At 48.5% G+C, this 14580-nt stretch overlaps 1 protein-coding gene across 3 annotated transcripts in view; it reads left to right on the top strand.

Moving 5' to 3' along the window:
- CSGALNACT1 (chondroitin sulfate N-acetylgalactosaminyltransferase 1) overlaps positions 1-14580 on the top strand; it is a 275401-nt gene extending 260821 nt beyond the window's left edge. For all 3 annotated transcript variants that reach the window (XM_012785057.2, XM_012785056.2, XM_012785053.2), the window contains 4 exons: positions 3138-3316; positions 4211-4305; positions 10022-10103; positions 12675-14580. In XM_012785057.2, the coding sequence (XP_012640511.1) occupies positions 3138-3316; positions 4211-4305; positions 10022-10103; positions 12675-12964 (646 nt within the window). In that variant the 3' untranslated portion in view covers positions 12965-14580. The remainder of the gene's footprint in view (positions 1-3137; positions 3317-4210; positions 4306-10021; positions 10104-12674) is intronic.

Below are 14580 nucleotides of genomic sequence, written 5' to 3'. Positions count from 1 at the left end.
TGACCAGGGTGGACGAGGGTCCCAGACAGAGCTGGATCGGGACTGAGTCCTGAGCAAGCAGAGGCTGCTGGTGCCGTGTGCACACGGGGCCCCCCTGTGGCCCCCGTGGAAACAGTGCTTGGGCAGGGCTGGGTGCCGCTTCTGGGGCTTTCTCTGCACCTGCAGACACCCTGGACAGCGGGTTTGAAATGCATATTCAGATTGGCTGGTGCCATGGCTATAACATGGGTTTGTCCCATCCTTGTAGAGAGGTTGCATAAAAAGAAAGGAAGCCAATTGCTTTTTACACTAGGCCATGTAAAAGGTTCTCCAGCTGTATCTGTTTTCCTGAATTTTCTTTCTCTAGAAGTAACACATGAAGCATAAAGGTCGATGTTTAAAAAAAAAACAAACATTGAGATGAATGAAGGTCATCTCAAACATGGGACACCATGAGTTTTTCCAGTGACTGTGGATGACAAATGAGTCCAGCCCCTCCTCAACCCTCAGAAGAGCAGGGGACAGCATTTATTAGGAACAGCTCAAGACAGGGTTGGGGGATCTCTGTACAGAACAGACTAGATGAACTTATATATTGTGTTAGCAAATTTGTGTACCAAATTACCACTTTTCACTCTAAATTTATAGCACCCACAGTCTCTCTACTATTAACTTGGTAATTAATCACCAATAGACCTGTCAGATCTTTACCACTGTTACCTCGGTTTCTAATGCTGCCTTGTATCCTTATTTAACCATCAGTGTGACTTGACTTTTGTAAATATTTGGCATGTCTGCACAAGTGGACTGCAAACTATCCAAGCAGGAAAATCCTGGTGTTGCGATTCCTTTAATGCAGTGTGTTAAGGAACTACACTCCTCTTCCCTCACCAAAAGTTGCTTGGTGTTGTTCAAATATAAAGTTTTGTTATAGTTGAAATCCCTAATGCTAGATCCTGGAAACCCTCTTGAAGGGGAAGGTATCTGGATTATGAGTTAGATACAACCAGATTGAGGAAAGGTTTGCTCGTTCATTGTGTTTGGGAATGTTCATCCTCCTTTGCCCTGTAAGTTTGTGAACAGACATCACTATGGAATCCGGGCTTGGGTAGGGGTGTGGAGGGCTGGGTAGCAAGGGTCCCATAGGGTATAAACCTTGAAACAAACAGAGCTGCTATTGGCTGTCTATGTTAAATACACAGCAAGCTAAAACAAGATGGGCCCAGGAGGGTAGGCAAGTACCTGTGAGATGGGCTGGAAATGGCCTTAGAAGAACAGGTAAAATCTAAGCACTTTCCTGGAAACTGACCCAACAGGGTAGGGAGAAATGGGTTTAGCCAACCTACAGCTGTGGCTGTAGAAACCTCTAGGAGATATGAAAGTGCTTGCAAAGGATCTTCAGACCTTCTAAATGTCTTTGGAGCCAGGGTAGCAGCACTGCCCTTGACCAAAGACTGAAAAAGTTTTGGGGTACAACTTTAGTGCTACTCACAGAAATAGGAACCGGGGCCACCTACCCAGAGAAAAGGCTCAAGATAAAGTTCTAGAAAAGGAGAAGAATCCCTCCAAATGTAGAGCCGGGCTGCGGGGGAATGCAGAATCATAGAAAAATAGGCAGTTAGTGTGTAAATGAGCCTTTGAACTCTGTAACTGCTGGATTTTGCAATAAGGAAACTCATAGAAGATGGGGAGCGACTTACCTCGAATGAATTAGAGGCAGAGCTGGGGTTAGAATCGTTCGTATGTTACACATTGATTCGAAAACATCTACAGGGCATGTGGTGGTAACGAGGTGCAGTTCTAGGCCCTCGATCCGGGTTCCCTGACCTGTAGACCTGTGCTGTTCCCATCTCGGGGCCTCCTACCTTGAACTAATTCTGAAAGGCACGCCCGGCATCAGATGCAGACAAGGATGGGCCCACAGATTCCCAAGATAAGAAGCCAGGCTCCCTCCCAGATCTGAGAGAGGAAGGTTAAGTTAAGGAAGGAGCAGCAAAACTAGTTTCACTGATTAAATTGCCAGATACCAGCACAACTTAGCATTTTAAAAGTTTATGACTCTATATCTGTGTTGACCTTTACCCAAGATAGTTACTTGGAACACAAACTTTTAAAAATGGAAATGAGCTTCTGTACCTTGTGAATATATGAAAATGAGGGAGATGTTGGGGAGGGAAGATGCCACTAAGTAAAGAGGGATTTGCCAAGTGCTGGGTCCCTTCCTGAGCAGGACTGAAGGTGATTCTCTATCTAGTTCTGTCGGGTAGAAGACAGTCCCTGTCCCACTAGGTGCTGATTGAACTCCTAGAACTTCTGCGCAAGACGTGCCCCATTCTAGAAGGTTCTGCCTTTCCTGGGAAAGAACAGAAAACTACAGAAACATCTTGGCTTCACTACCTCAGGCCTGGGAAACCTTGCCTGTGCTAATAGCAGCAGTAGCTGATGCTTACCGAGGGCTTTATGTTCTTGGCACTGTTTATCTAGCTAATAGCCCTGTGAGATGGCCAAGGGAGGTGTTATTAGTCCTATTTTGCAGGTGAGGCAACTGAGCTCCGGGGAGATTGCTGGGCTGGGCTAGATCACAGAGTTGACTGCAGGAGAGCCAGGTTGGAGCCATCCTAGTGTTCAAACTCCAATTGGTGGCTTCTTCCGCTGTGCAATGCTGCTTTCCCTGAGGGTGGGGAGGCCATCCAGCTTAAAATCTGTTTGGGGACAGATACACATCAAGAACATCTTGCCTGGCTCCTGGGTTTGAATGCAAATGAGAAGATGCTAGGTGGAGCCATTGCAAGGTGATTTCAGTGGGTTCATCTGGGGGACTCAGGAAGCCTGGAGATTTTTCCTGGGTTGCATTCCTAGTCTTCACTGGGTCACATTTTCCCCATCACAAAGAATATACACTAGTGATGACGGTACACTGTTCAATATGAAGAAATTGCTAGAAAAATTAAAAATAAACCTTTCACTAGGTGTTCTTGGTTCTTTCCTTTGATCCCAATGAGTTTCCGGTGAGTCTGGGTCATTCTGTAACTGCTGGGATAGTCCCAATACCCTCAGGGCTGCAAACAAAAAGTGACAAGACATGGATGAGCCCTGGTCATTGTATTTTCCTGGGAATTGTGGGCACGTGAGTGACTGTACCTGGCCTTGCCTTTCAGAGCTGCCAACTTCAGGAACTTCACCTTCATCCAACTGAATGGAGAATTTTCTAGGGGCAAGGGACTGGACGTCGGCGCCCGCTTCTGGAAGGGGAGCAATGTCCTTCTTTTCTTCTGTGACGTTGACATCTACTTCACCTCTGAATTCCTCAACACGTGCAGGCTGAATACACAGCCAGGTGCGGGGCCTCTCTGCTCACCCTCGGGTGCCATTCACCTGTCTTGCGCTCGTGTGTCATTCTCTTCACAGTTTGCTGTGGCATCCTCCTCAGCTAGCTCCTTTTACCCCATTGGCAAAGAGAAGGAAGAACACCTGGTTTGATTTCTCCTCTGGGCCCATATTATGGACCTGTCGGCCACCACAGTTCTGGGACTCTTTGTCCCAAGTTCACGTTCATGACCCCTTTTTCATCTCCAGCTGGGAGGTCAGCGTTGGTGAACATCCACAGGAGAAAGTGTGGTGGGGAGGGCATGAACTTGGAAAAGCTGCCCAGATGTAAAGAGAAAAGAGTAGCCATGGGCAGGTACCCAGGGCAGAAGGGCTCTGAGCAGAAAGAACCCCCAATACGGAAATTATATTTATAGACTTGACTCATGGGCAAGGTTGACATTCAGCTGATAATCGCTAGCGTGATCATGTCAGTTATCAAAATATAGAAATTCGTCTGTGTGAGTTGCTCTTTAGCAACTGCCCTGGGCTGTCCCCATCATCACCCTGGCAGCCTTGGAGACCACCCACGAGCCAGCAAGTTCAAGGGTTAGTGTCTGGCGGGGCAGGGAGCAGCACCAGGACTTTGCACACCCACTCCCATTGGTTGGTGCCCAATGCTGGAGCCACTGACCGTCAGTATTTCAAATATTATTCCTGTGCTGGGAGGTCGGAAATATTTGAGAATCTCTCTGGTCTGCCTTGTGCTGCACTTCTAAGACCTATTGGAGGGTTGAGTGGAGAGAAAAAGAAAAAAATGATGCAAATGCAAATATCTGGGGTGTTTCAGAAAACTGAATGTCAACGAGCAAACCTCATTGTTGTATCTGTCACTTTGAGCAAATGTTTGCCTTCCGGTTTGCAGGGAAGAAGGTGTTTTATCCGGTCCTTTTCAGCCAGTACAACCCAGGCATAATATACGGCCATCACGAGGCAGTGCCTCCCTTAGAGCAGCAGCTGGTGAGTAATTATCCCACCGATGCCCTCGTGTCGCTGTGTAGCGTCTTTCATTACCAGGGGCAGCTGACCGTGAGCACAGGTGAGTGGGAATCTGTGAGATGATCCCCTTGGTAGTTTTTTTTTTTTTTTTTTAGTTTGGCAAATGTGTTAGCCTTTGCTCCTAGTGCCTTGTTGATTAAAAGTTCTTGCAATATTTAAAAGTGGAAAATAAATGGGAACGGTACTTTGCCGAAAGGTAATTTCACACCTTCATAGTTTCTTCTATGGTTTTTGGAAACTAGTATTAATATTATTGCATTATGGATGCAGTGCATTTTCTCTTTATTACAAAATCCTACAAGGTGAGAAGGGGGGAGTTTTATGTTCCCATGTGTCAGATGGAAAACGGAAATCAGAAGGGTGGGTTGACCCAGTGACGGCCAGATGCAGTTGTCTGGACCACAATTCTCTGTCCCCTTCGCATGGCGCCACAGTCCCACACATCTAGGTGCCACAGGTGCATATTAGCATCCAAGGTGTCACAGCAAGGTGGTTTTCAGAGGAAGATTGGAGGGACCTCCCTGCTAAGCACTTGGCTGCGTAGGTGATGGATAGTTGAACCATGTGGCCCCCAAGGGTCCCTGTAAGCTGAGATGTCTCCATTGTCACAGGCAGCCCATTCTGCAGAGAAGCTGTAATGGGGTAGGAGGAGGCAGCCAGCCAGACTAGACTCTGCGCCGCGTAGACGCACCCATGGGAGACAATGGGGGAGATCCCATTATTGCTGCCGGCACTGACAGAGAGAAGACCCTTCACCCACCCCAAGCTCTGGGCTGCGATCTTTTCCTGCTCGGGGCTCATCTGGGTTTATCTAAAGCTGTGTGTGGCTCAGGCTGAATCTCAGAGGGTTGCTTTTGTCTAAAGGCCGTGTGCCCTTCCTGGCTTTGGGCGGCTCTGCCTCCTGTTGGGTCAAAGCCATGCTTCTTCCCACGGTGTACCTCGTAGGGTGGAGGAAGGACATCTGCATGAACCTGAAGATGTCATGTGACCAAGTGTCCCATGTTTCTGTGCAGTCGGGGAGAGTAAACTGATTTCCACTGAAATCACTTGTCTCCTGAAATTCTCTCTTGGAAATCCGACTGTGCTTAAGCTTCCAGAAGCAGCAAAACCTGTTCTGTCCATCCCATCCTGTGGCCTTTGCCCTCCCTCTGCCTGCTAACCCCGGGCAGCTGATGCAATGGTACTTTCCAGAGAGTTTCAGTTTTGAGTGTCTTCAGGTTGGACAAGGTTCATCTCTCACCATGTCCTGGCATGATTTCTCTTTCGGCTCAAGCCAGACAGTACACTCAATAACATAGCTTCCTCTTCCCTCCATGAAATTGTAATACCCAGATACACTGTGTATCTGTCTGTGTGCTACATGTATATCTCTGCTTTGTACACCAAAACAGAGTTTTTCACTCAAACCATTCTTTTTCGTGGGGCCCTGCGGGGGTCAGACACCCACAAACCAGCCCTGCTCACAGGCTGGCCAGACCCAGCCTCAGCTCTTGGGGGAGACTCTCTTTGCTGTAGAGGCGATACTCAGGCAGAGTATTTGTTATTTTGTTTTATTTTCGGGTCCAGATTGCCTCGCGGGCAGCTGTCCAAGTTGGCCCCATTAAACCAGCCAGGCGCTGACGGCCGCCCCGGCTCCCCACGCCTTTGGGGAGAGATGCTCATCTGTGCTTCGTGTTTGGTCCCGATAGAAAATAATCACCCCCGTCACGTGAGTCGCCCACAGAGCTGGGGCTCTGGAAACTTCCTGTGGGAGAGCAGGCCTGACAACTGTCCTTTTGTGGTGTGTTCGTGCCCTGCAGGGCTCTGTGGAGCTCTCGGGTGGGGACAGAGGGACCCTGCGGGGACAGCTGAGAGGCGGCCAGCCATCAAAAGACTTTTTTAAAAAAAAAAATGAGGGTAGAGCTTGAAAACAGATCAGGGGAATCTAGGGCAGGAGGAAGAGATGCTTTTCTTTTAAAGTATAGTCTTTGTCGTGAGGTTTCTTCTTCCCCTGTCCTGGCAGACGCCCTGTCATTGGTATCTGTCATTTTAATGCTTGCACAGAACAATGGAGCTCCTTACGCCTGGGGCAAAGTTTCTAAGAAGTGAGGCGCTCTGCCTCAGACCCCAGGCAGGTGACAACATTTTTGTCTGTTGGGCCAGAGCCACACAGTTCTGAGAGTTGGCCCCCCTGGGCCACTTGCTGATATCTAGCTCCTCTTCGCAAGGTGTCTGTTTTTACTGGCTCCGAGCCATCTCTGCCCTGGGACTGCTTCCTGCCCATTCCCTGGGGGTGTATTTATTGAGTGCCTGCTGTGTGCTGGACAGGGTGCTGGGTGCTGTGGATGACAGCAGGTCCTGAGCATCCGTTCACCCATGGTGGTGGGTGAAGATAGTCAGCGATCAGGAAAACAAATGTATGAACGGTGTCATTTCAGAGAGCCGTCATTGTTGTAGAGGAAATAAACCAGGGCGACAACGTAGAGAGTGGCGTTGGGGTGTTGGGTGCAGACACTGGCCGGAAGGGTCAGGACGACCACTCTGAGCAAGTGACATCAGAGCAGAGCCGAGAAGTGAGCAGGAAAGGGTGACCCAGGCAATGGGGACCGCAAGGGGCGGCTGGAGACCCTGAGGGGCAGAGGGACGAGCAGAGATGGGATGGCTGTGACAGGCGGGGCCGGGTCCTGTAGGGCCACGAGGCTTCCTTGTGGGTTCCTTGGAACTGCACTGAGCCTCTCCAATGGGAAGGTGACATGCTCAGATGTACGCTCGCCTCTAAACTGCACAACAGTCAACATAAAAGACAACTTCTGTGGCCAAATGTGGGGCTTTTCCCCGCACACACCAAGCAGCGGACACCAGCGGGGGCGTCATCTAATTTAATTCTGACACTTGTCTACCCAGAGGTGGTGTCAGATCCCACAGATTGAGGGCTCAGTCCCCAAGACTGACCCATCCTTTCCGCTAGTCACGAGTCCTGGCCTCCAGAACTTCTGACTGACTGGCTTCAAATTGGGGTTTCCGTGACCGCCCCCCCCTTTGGGTTTGGTTAATTTGCTAGAGCGGCTCACACAACTGAGGGAAACATTTAACAGGTTATTAAAAAGGATACAGGTAAACAGCCCGATGGAGAGATAAACATGTAGGGTGAGGTCTGGAACAATCCGAAGCTCGGGAGCTTCTGTCCCCATGGAGTTGGGGTGTGTCACCCTCCTGGCACATGGATGAGTTCTTGTTCACTTTCCTGTCTACCTTTCCGGTCACCCTTTCCTGCTCACTTCTCGGCTCTGCTCTCCGGAAGCTCTCCAGACACCCCACCCTTTGGTCCTTTCATGGAGAGACTTCATTGGCTTCCCATGACTGGACATGGGACAACCGTGTCGAAACGTGACTAGACAAAAAGTGCTTGATCTAAACCCAGCAAGGCCTGTCTGCTTCAGATTCTGGCCTCTCTGTGAGGTGTTCCTCCCGAGTACAGGGCAGGACCCTCTCTGGGATGAGGGTCTTTTGTCCACAATCAGATTAGAGTCTTGCCTGGAGCAGAAGAAAGGAAGAAGGGAAAAGTGAGAAAGAGATTCTGTTTCCTGAGGCCTGAAGGTCCCCAGCGTTACAGTATAACAAGGACTATGGAGTTGTAAGCCAGGAACCGTGGACAAAAACCAAAACATGCATCCTAACGCCACAGCACCTCTAGGACGTGGACTCCATCTTGCCCTGAAACGACACGCTCAGGGCACGACCCAGTCGGTTTCCACCAACGGCTAAATTTCAATGAGCTCTTCTGATAGTGGCTTTTTGTGGCTTTGTCAACTTTAAAACTGACTTTAATAAGTGTTTCTGTAGCTCATTCCCTAGCTCATAAATCAGTTTGTCTTTGTCGCACCGTTCCCATGAGGGTCACCCTTCACCTTGCTCAGCCTCGTCAGATGCTACGTTGTCTCGGCGCAGAGTCTAGGGACGGCTTCCTCGGCCATCCCTCTTGTCTCTCTTCCCAAGCCCTGGTCGATGATGTTTCCTGTTTGGAGCATTCTTTTGAAAATTCCACGTATACTTCAGCCAAATATTTGAAGTTGGGATACTGGCATTTCTCCTTGACTCCCTTTTGATCCAGAAGCTTGGGGAACTTGCCCGTGTCCTGGCCGGCAGGAGGGATATTGAGCCATTCGCTGCGACAGAAATGGTATATCTGGTGGTATAAGACAGGGATGCAATGAAATCCATGTTTAAAAAATGACTCAGTAGAGACTTTTCCAGACTTTCTTTCTTTGCAAAGTCTTTCTAGCAGATGCTAATGAAATTATCTTGTCCTTCGGGAGATACTGTGTAACAGTCCTTTGCTCCGATGTAGAATTGGCAAAACATCTGCTAGGGACAACTTTAACCAACTGAACCTCTCCTGGTCCATGTTTTCCTTAGCCCCTTTTGATGGGTGTTAACAGTTGCATAAGCAACATCTACAGGGAGGTTTTGCAGGTTACAGAGTAAAAGGATATTTAAGATTCATTAACCCTTCTGTGAGCCATTTGTCAAATATAATTAGCCAGTGATAAAACTTCAGGAAGGCGGAGTAAGTGATATGATGAATGTTTGGACGCAAGAGCTGGATTAGGAGCGGGTTCACTCAACCCATTTTATTGGGAAAGAAAACAGAGGCTCGAAGAAGGGAAGGCAAAAAAGCCAGTGGTCAAGTTGGGACAAGACGCTGGTGCTCTTGCCCCCTCACATGCTGGTTCTAATTAGCGGGGCACAGAGCCACACGTCCCCAACGGAAGACACAGATATCCAAGGGACTGGCTAGAACACCCCCCTTCCCTGGGGCAGGGGATGTCCTTTTGTCTAAGCACCTAGGTTAACAGTAGGAACGAATCGTGAAAGATAATTAAGATCTCAAACCCAGAGTTATCCCAGCCACAAAATACGTATGTATATAAATAGTGTGAAAGGCGGCTTCAGCAGCTGGATGGGAAAGGTGCTCGCAGAGGCGGCGGCTGAGCGCTGCTTGGATGGCCTCTCTGTAGCCCTACAGGCTGGCACCGCCGCAGATCTTTTGGGAGCAGTTTGGTTTTTAAATAGCATCAGGATGAATGGTCAGTCTTTCTCCAGAACCTAGACTTTCAGTGCCCTCTTTCCCAGCGAGCGAGAGCCGAGCAGGAGGGCCGGGGACATGCCGAAGTCCCTCCCGTCTCTTTTTATTCCCCGGGCGAGTGCTGTACCTGCGCCACGCCAGGCAGCTGAATTCCGAGTTGTTCTCTAGCCCTTTTCTCAACTTCCTGAGCCCTTTGCTGGCCCCTGTGCGACGGCCCGGCGGCCTCCGGTTCTCCCTGGCACTGGGGTGGGGCCAGACGCGGAGGTGGCTTTTCCATGGCTCTGCTCAAAAACTTGCTCTCCTGGTTTGTTTTTGATTATGCGTGTGTGTGTGTGTGTGTGTGTGTGTGTGTGTGTGTGTGTGTTCGTTGCCTACACCCTAGAAACATTCCAGCCAGAGGTGCCAAAAATCACAAGGCCCGGTTTGGGGACGGGTGCGTTTACTGTATGCCTGAGCGTAAGGAGCTGTGACCGTCTGCGCGTCCCCGCGTGGTTGTGGCTGCTTGGCGGGGACGGGACCGGCTCTGTGCTTTCTGCTCACGTGAGTGTGCGAACACTCCCTATTTTTGGCCACTGTGTCCTTCCCCCTCACATGGCAGTGCTTTCCTTGCAGGTCATAAAGAAAGAAACTGGATTTTGGAGAGACTTTGGATTTGGGATGACATGTCAGTATCGCTCGGACTTCATCAACATAGGTGAGGCGACGCTGCGTCTCTGCTGCCACCCAGAGGCCGCCGGGCTCTGCAGCCCTTGGAGGAAACGAGCAGATTTCCAGTGTGGTGGTAAAAGTGGTGCCGTTTCCTTTAAAAATAATAATTATTATTATAATTAAAAATGCTATTCCAGAGGTCATGGACTCAGGGCTGGACCCGAGGGGATTTGGGAAGTTGGGAGGGGCAGCACTTTAGCCCCTATAATCTCCTCCAGCACCTCTCGGTCACCCGAAATAAGACACGCAATCTGGGATAAAAAGGCAGCTCGTCCCATAAAAGCGGCTTTGCAGCAAGTGGTCCGGGGCCGCCTCCTAGCTGGGTCCTGGCCGCTGAGCCCTGTCCACGCAGGACAGCCTGAGCGTCCCGGGAAGGGTCAAAGGGACACACAAAACTCCAGATGTCACTTCAAGACCTGAGTGTGCGGTTGCTGTCGGTACACACGTACATGCACGCAACGCATACACGCACTCGCATGCACCTGCGAGTTTCCAGAGTACAGAGAGGAAAAGGCCCCCGGGTTGCAGCTGGGGACCAAGCCTTTCAAAGGCAAAGGGACCTCCCCAGGCCTCACAGCACGTGAGGGGCACCATATGGATGAGAACTGAGCTCTCTTGTCCCCCTCGGATATCCCACAGCCCCTCCCCGTGGCAATACTTACTCGTGTGACCCTGAAGGGAACGGGGCTGTGGGTCACGCGTGACCAGGGTGTGAGTGAACAGGGCTCCGTGGAGCCGGGGCAGCACAGAGCTCCCTGTCCCCAGGCGCTGCCACCTCCCCTGTCTCCCGTGCTACTCCCACTCGGGCCCAAGTCCTAAAGCTGCTCATTTTAAAGTCAGGGAGGAGGAGCGGCCCCAGGTTTGTCTTGTTCAGAAATGACGCAGACTCCAGGGACTATGGATCCCTCAAAGCCATCCCTGGGTTAAAATGAAAAAAAAAAAATAAAAAAGAAAGAAAAAAAGGACTTGAAGTCCAGTCCCCTTAGAAGCCGCAGAGCACCCAGGGGGCTGATCTCCGAATGGTGGCTGCTCTGCAGGCACCCAGCGGCTAACAGCAGGTGTTCTTTGACTTCTTTAAGAGAAATATTCCTAAGCAATTACATGCAAGTTAAATTTTCCAAAAGAACATTTCTAAAAATTTTCTAACAATTCCCATTGCAAGAAACTGTTTCTTTGCTCTTGGTGCGGGGAAAGATGATTTTGCAATTGAATGTTTTTCTAATTTTATTTATATATTGGATTCTCCTAAATCTGGATGTATCTGTGACAAAAGTGAACACAGCAGGATGGGAAGGGTGCCCGTCCTCAGTAAGCCGTTGCCATGACCTCAGAACCTTTGGGGCACATTCTGACCCCATTCTTTGCAGTCTTGTACTTTGTGCAAGTGTCTTACTTGCGAACCTTGCATTTAATAAGTTATAATGATAATAAATCAATTGCGGTTAGCCAAGCACCGCCCCTAACTTGTTTGGTTAGGATATCTACTTCATTTAAGCAGGAAAATAACTAAAATTCAAGAGAACTGAAGTGGCAGATTCTAAGAGAACTAGGACACAAATTCTGGACCCCCGATTCCCATACATTTCTTTGCCCACCATGGAGGGGTCATGGTCACTCATATCAACAGCCAGGGGCTGGTTGGCTGTGGTTTTCCCTGGGCCTTGAACCCCCTTTTCAAGTTCTGGTGATGGCCCCGATCAGAGCAGTGCAGCTTGGGGTGTGTAAGAAAGCAACAGGTTGCATGAGGATGTCTGAGAAAAGATGTCGAGAATCACTCACTGTTTCTTTAAGAGTGAAATGAATTTCCTGGGAAAGAAAAAGGACAACAGAGGCCAGTTCCATCTGGGACCCAGTGGGCTTTAGGTTAAGAAAAGATGGTAGGGCATCTCAGCTTATAAAGGCGAGACTTTAGCAGGCCACGCCTGACTTTGTGAAGGAGTTCATTAGTAAGCGAAATAAGATTTTCTTTTTTGAGTAGAACATCAGAACTGACTCTGAGGCCAATCCCTTTAAAAAATGACTGACTTCCCCAGCCGCTGGTGAAATCACAGCTCTTTTAGCACCACTTAGGTCCGCGATAGGAAGAGAGGGCTTCGGTGGGACGTGACTCTTGCACCCTGAGATCCTCTTCACTCTGCCACGCTGCCAGTCTCAGGGTTCTGCAAAGCCAGGCAGAGGCCACATCCAAACAGAAACCCAAGAATTTGCCCTGGGAGGTTTCAAGTAGAAAAGTTGGGTTGCTGCTGAGCTCTTAGTGGGAGGCGAGGGTTCTTCATCTGCATTGCTGGTGGCTCTTTGAAGCAGGTAAATGCCTGGAATTTTGCTTGAGGTTTTGTTATCTCAGGTTGGTGCTGTCTGTCCCGAAGGCCATCTGTGTGTGGGAATTCCAGGGCCTCTGGCCTGGACAGCCACTCTGGTAACTTGGAGGGGCAGAGAAGCACACATGTCCCCCGAATGTCTTTTCGAGAAAGTTCCATGTTTGTGCGGCTGGGGGAGGCAAACGCAGAACAGGAGATGCCCGGGCAGCGTGACTCAACAGCGTGTTCTCTCCTGGCAGGTGGGTTTGACTTGGACATCAAAGGCTGGGGCGGAGAGGACGTGCACCTTTACCGGAAGTATCTCCATAGCAACCTCATAGTGGTGCGGACGCCCGTGCGGGGGCTCTTCCACCTGTGGCACGAGAAGCGCTGCATGGACGAGCTGACCCCCGAGCAGTACAAGATGTGCATGCAGTCCAAGGCCATGAACGAGGCGTCCCACGGGCAGCTGGGCATGCTCGTCTTCAGGCACGAGATCGAGGCTCACCTTCGCAAACAGAAACAGAAGACGAGTAGCAAAAAGACATGAACTCCCAGGGCTGGATTTGGGGAGAGACGCTGAAACTCTTTTTTGCTTTTGCAATGACCAAACAAGTGGCTGCGAAAAGGAAAAGACTTCCAAAAAGGGTGAGAAAAGAATTTGAGAGGAGAGAGCCTCCGATTTCTCTCTGGTTGGCTTTATGCAACAGAAATCAAAATCTCCACTTTGCCTGCAAAAGTTAGCCCAGTTGCACCCTGTGAAGTGTCTGACAAAGGCAGAATGCTTGTGAGATTATAAGCCTGATGGTGTGGAGGCGTTGATTGTGTTTACAACAAAATGAGAGCGATTGTTTTCTGTGCTCCTTGAAATGTTCGTGAATTAAGACCAGTTTTGTGCAAAGTTCATTAGAATGAAAGGCAAGCACATTGCTCCTCTTACAAATGGTCATCTCAGTAGGGCTCTAGTTTCCAGGAATGCTAAAATATCAGAGAGCAGAAGAGGAGACACGCTCGTCACAATCCTCGTGGGTATATTAAACAAAAGCAAATGGACCAGAAAAGAAACCATAAATATCGAGTCACCTTCTACCAAGATCAATGAAAAATAATCTCATCTTTTTGGTTGTTTTTAACCATCTCCAGTTTGCTTGTTTAAAAATGCACTTTTTTTTCTTTTTTCCGGCTTGTGAGTTATATTCTGCTTAATTAATTACCAATCTGCAAGCCTTACATCAGAGCACAAGTTAGCTTACATTTTTATATTTTTTTAAGAAGATACTTTTAGATGCATTATAAAAACTTTCAGTTCAGAGCATCAATATTGATACCACATCCAAGGACATGCCAAATGCTGATCCTGTGGGACACTGAATACAGAGCTGGCGACACGTGGAAGGCGTGGTTTGGAACTATAGATTGACACAGATGGATACTTTATCTGAAGACTGTCTCTGGAGAGGGGCAACTGAACGCTGGAGGAAAAGAAAAGGACCCTTTTCACTTTACCAGGAAAGGAAACTCATTTTAGACCGGCGATATCGTGATGTTATTTACAAGTCGGGAAACACATTTTCTCCTTAGATATGGGGACCACTTTCTTACCTGTTCAAATAAACCAAAGTATACTGTGTGAACCAAACAATCTCTTTTCAAAGCAGGGTGCTCTTCCTGGCTTCTGGCTTCCATAAGAAGAAATGCAGAAAAATTTATTTTATGAAAGATCAATTCTTCTGCCAGAGTCTGGTGGGATAGAAGATTTTGCTACATGTTCATCCATCCACCCTGGGGCTAGGTGGAAGTAACTGAATTATTTTTTAAATTAAGCAGTTCTTCTCCTAAATCACCAAGATGCTTCTGATAATTGCATTTTATTACAGTTTCAAAGTATTTTTTAAAAATACAGTTAACGGATCGGTTTCTACATTCATGTGAAAATTATTTATTTATTAGCCAGCACCAGATGCATGAGCTATCTGATTCCTTGCCTTCTGTTTGCCCACAGTAAACTCATTGTTTAAAAGCTTCAAGAACATTCAAGCTGTTGGTGTATTAAAAAATGAATTGTATCGATTTGTACTGGTAGTTCATAAAACTTAATTAAAACACAGGACTTGAATGGAAGGTGGTATTGCACAGCTAATAAAATATAATTTGTGGATATGATAA

This window comes from Microcebus murinus, chromosome 24 (genome assembly GCF_040939455.1).
Source record: "Microcebus murinus isolate Inina chromosome 24, M.murinus_Inina_mat1.0, whole genome shotgun sequence".
NCBI lineage: Eukaryota > Metazoa > Chordata > Mammalia > Primates > Cheirogaleidae > Microcebus > Microcebus murinus.
The sequence above is the reverse complement of the archived record's forward strand: the minus strand, read 5'-3'. Positions and strand labels throughout refer to the sequence as shown.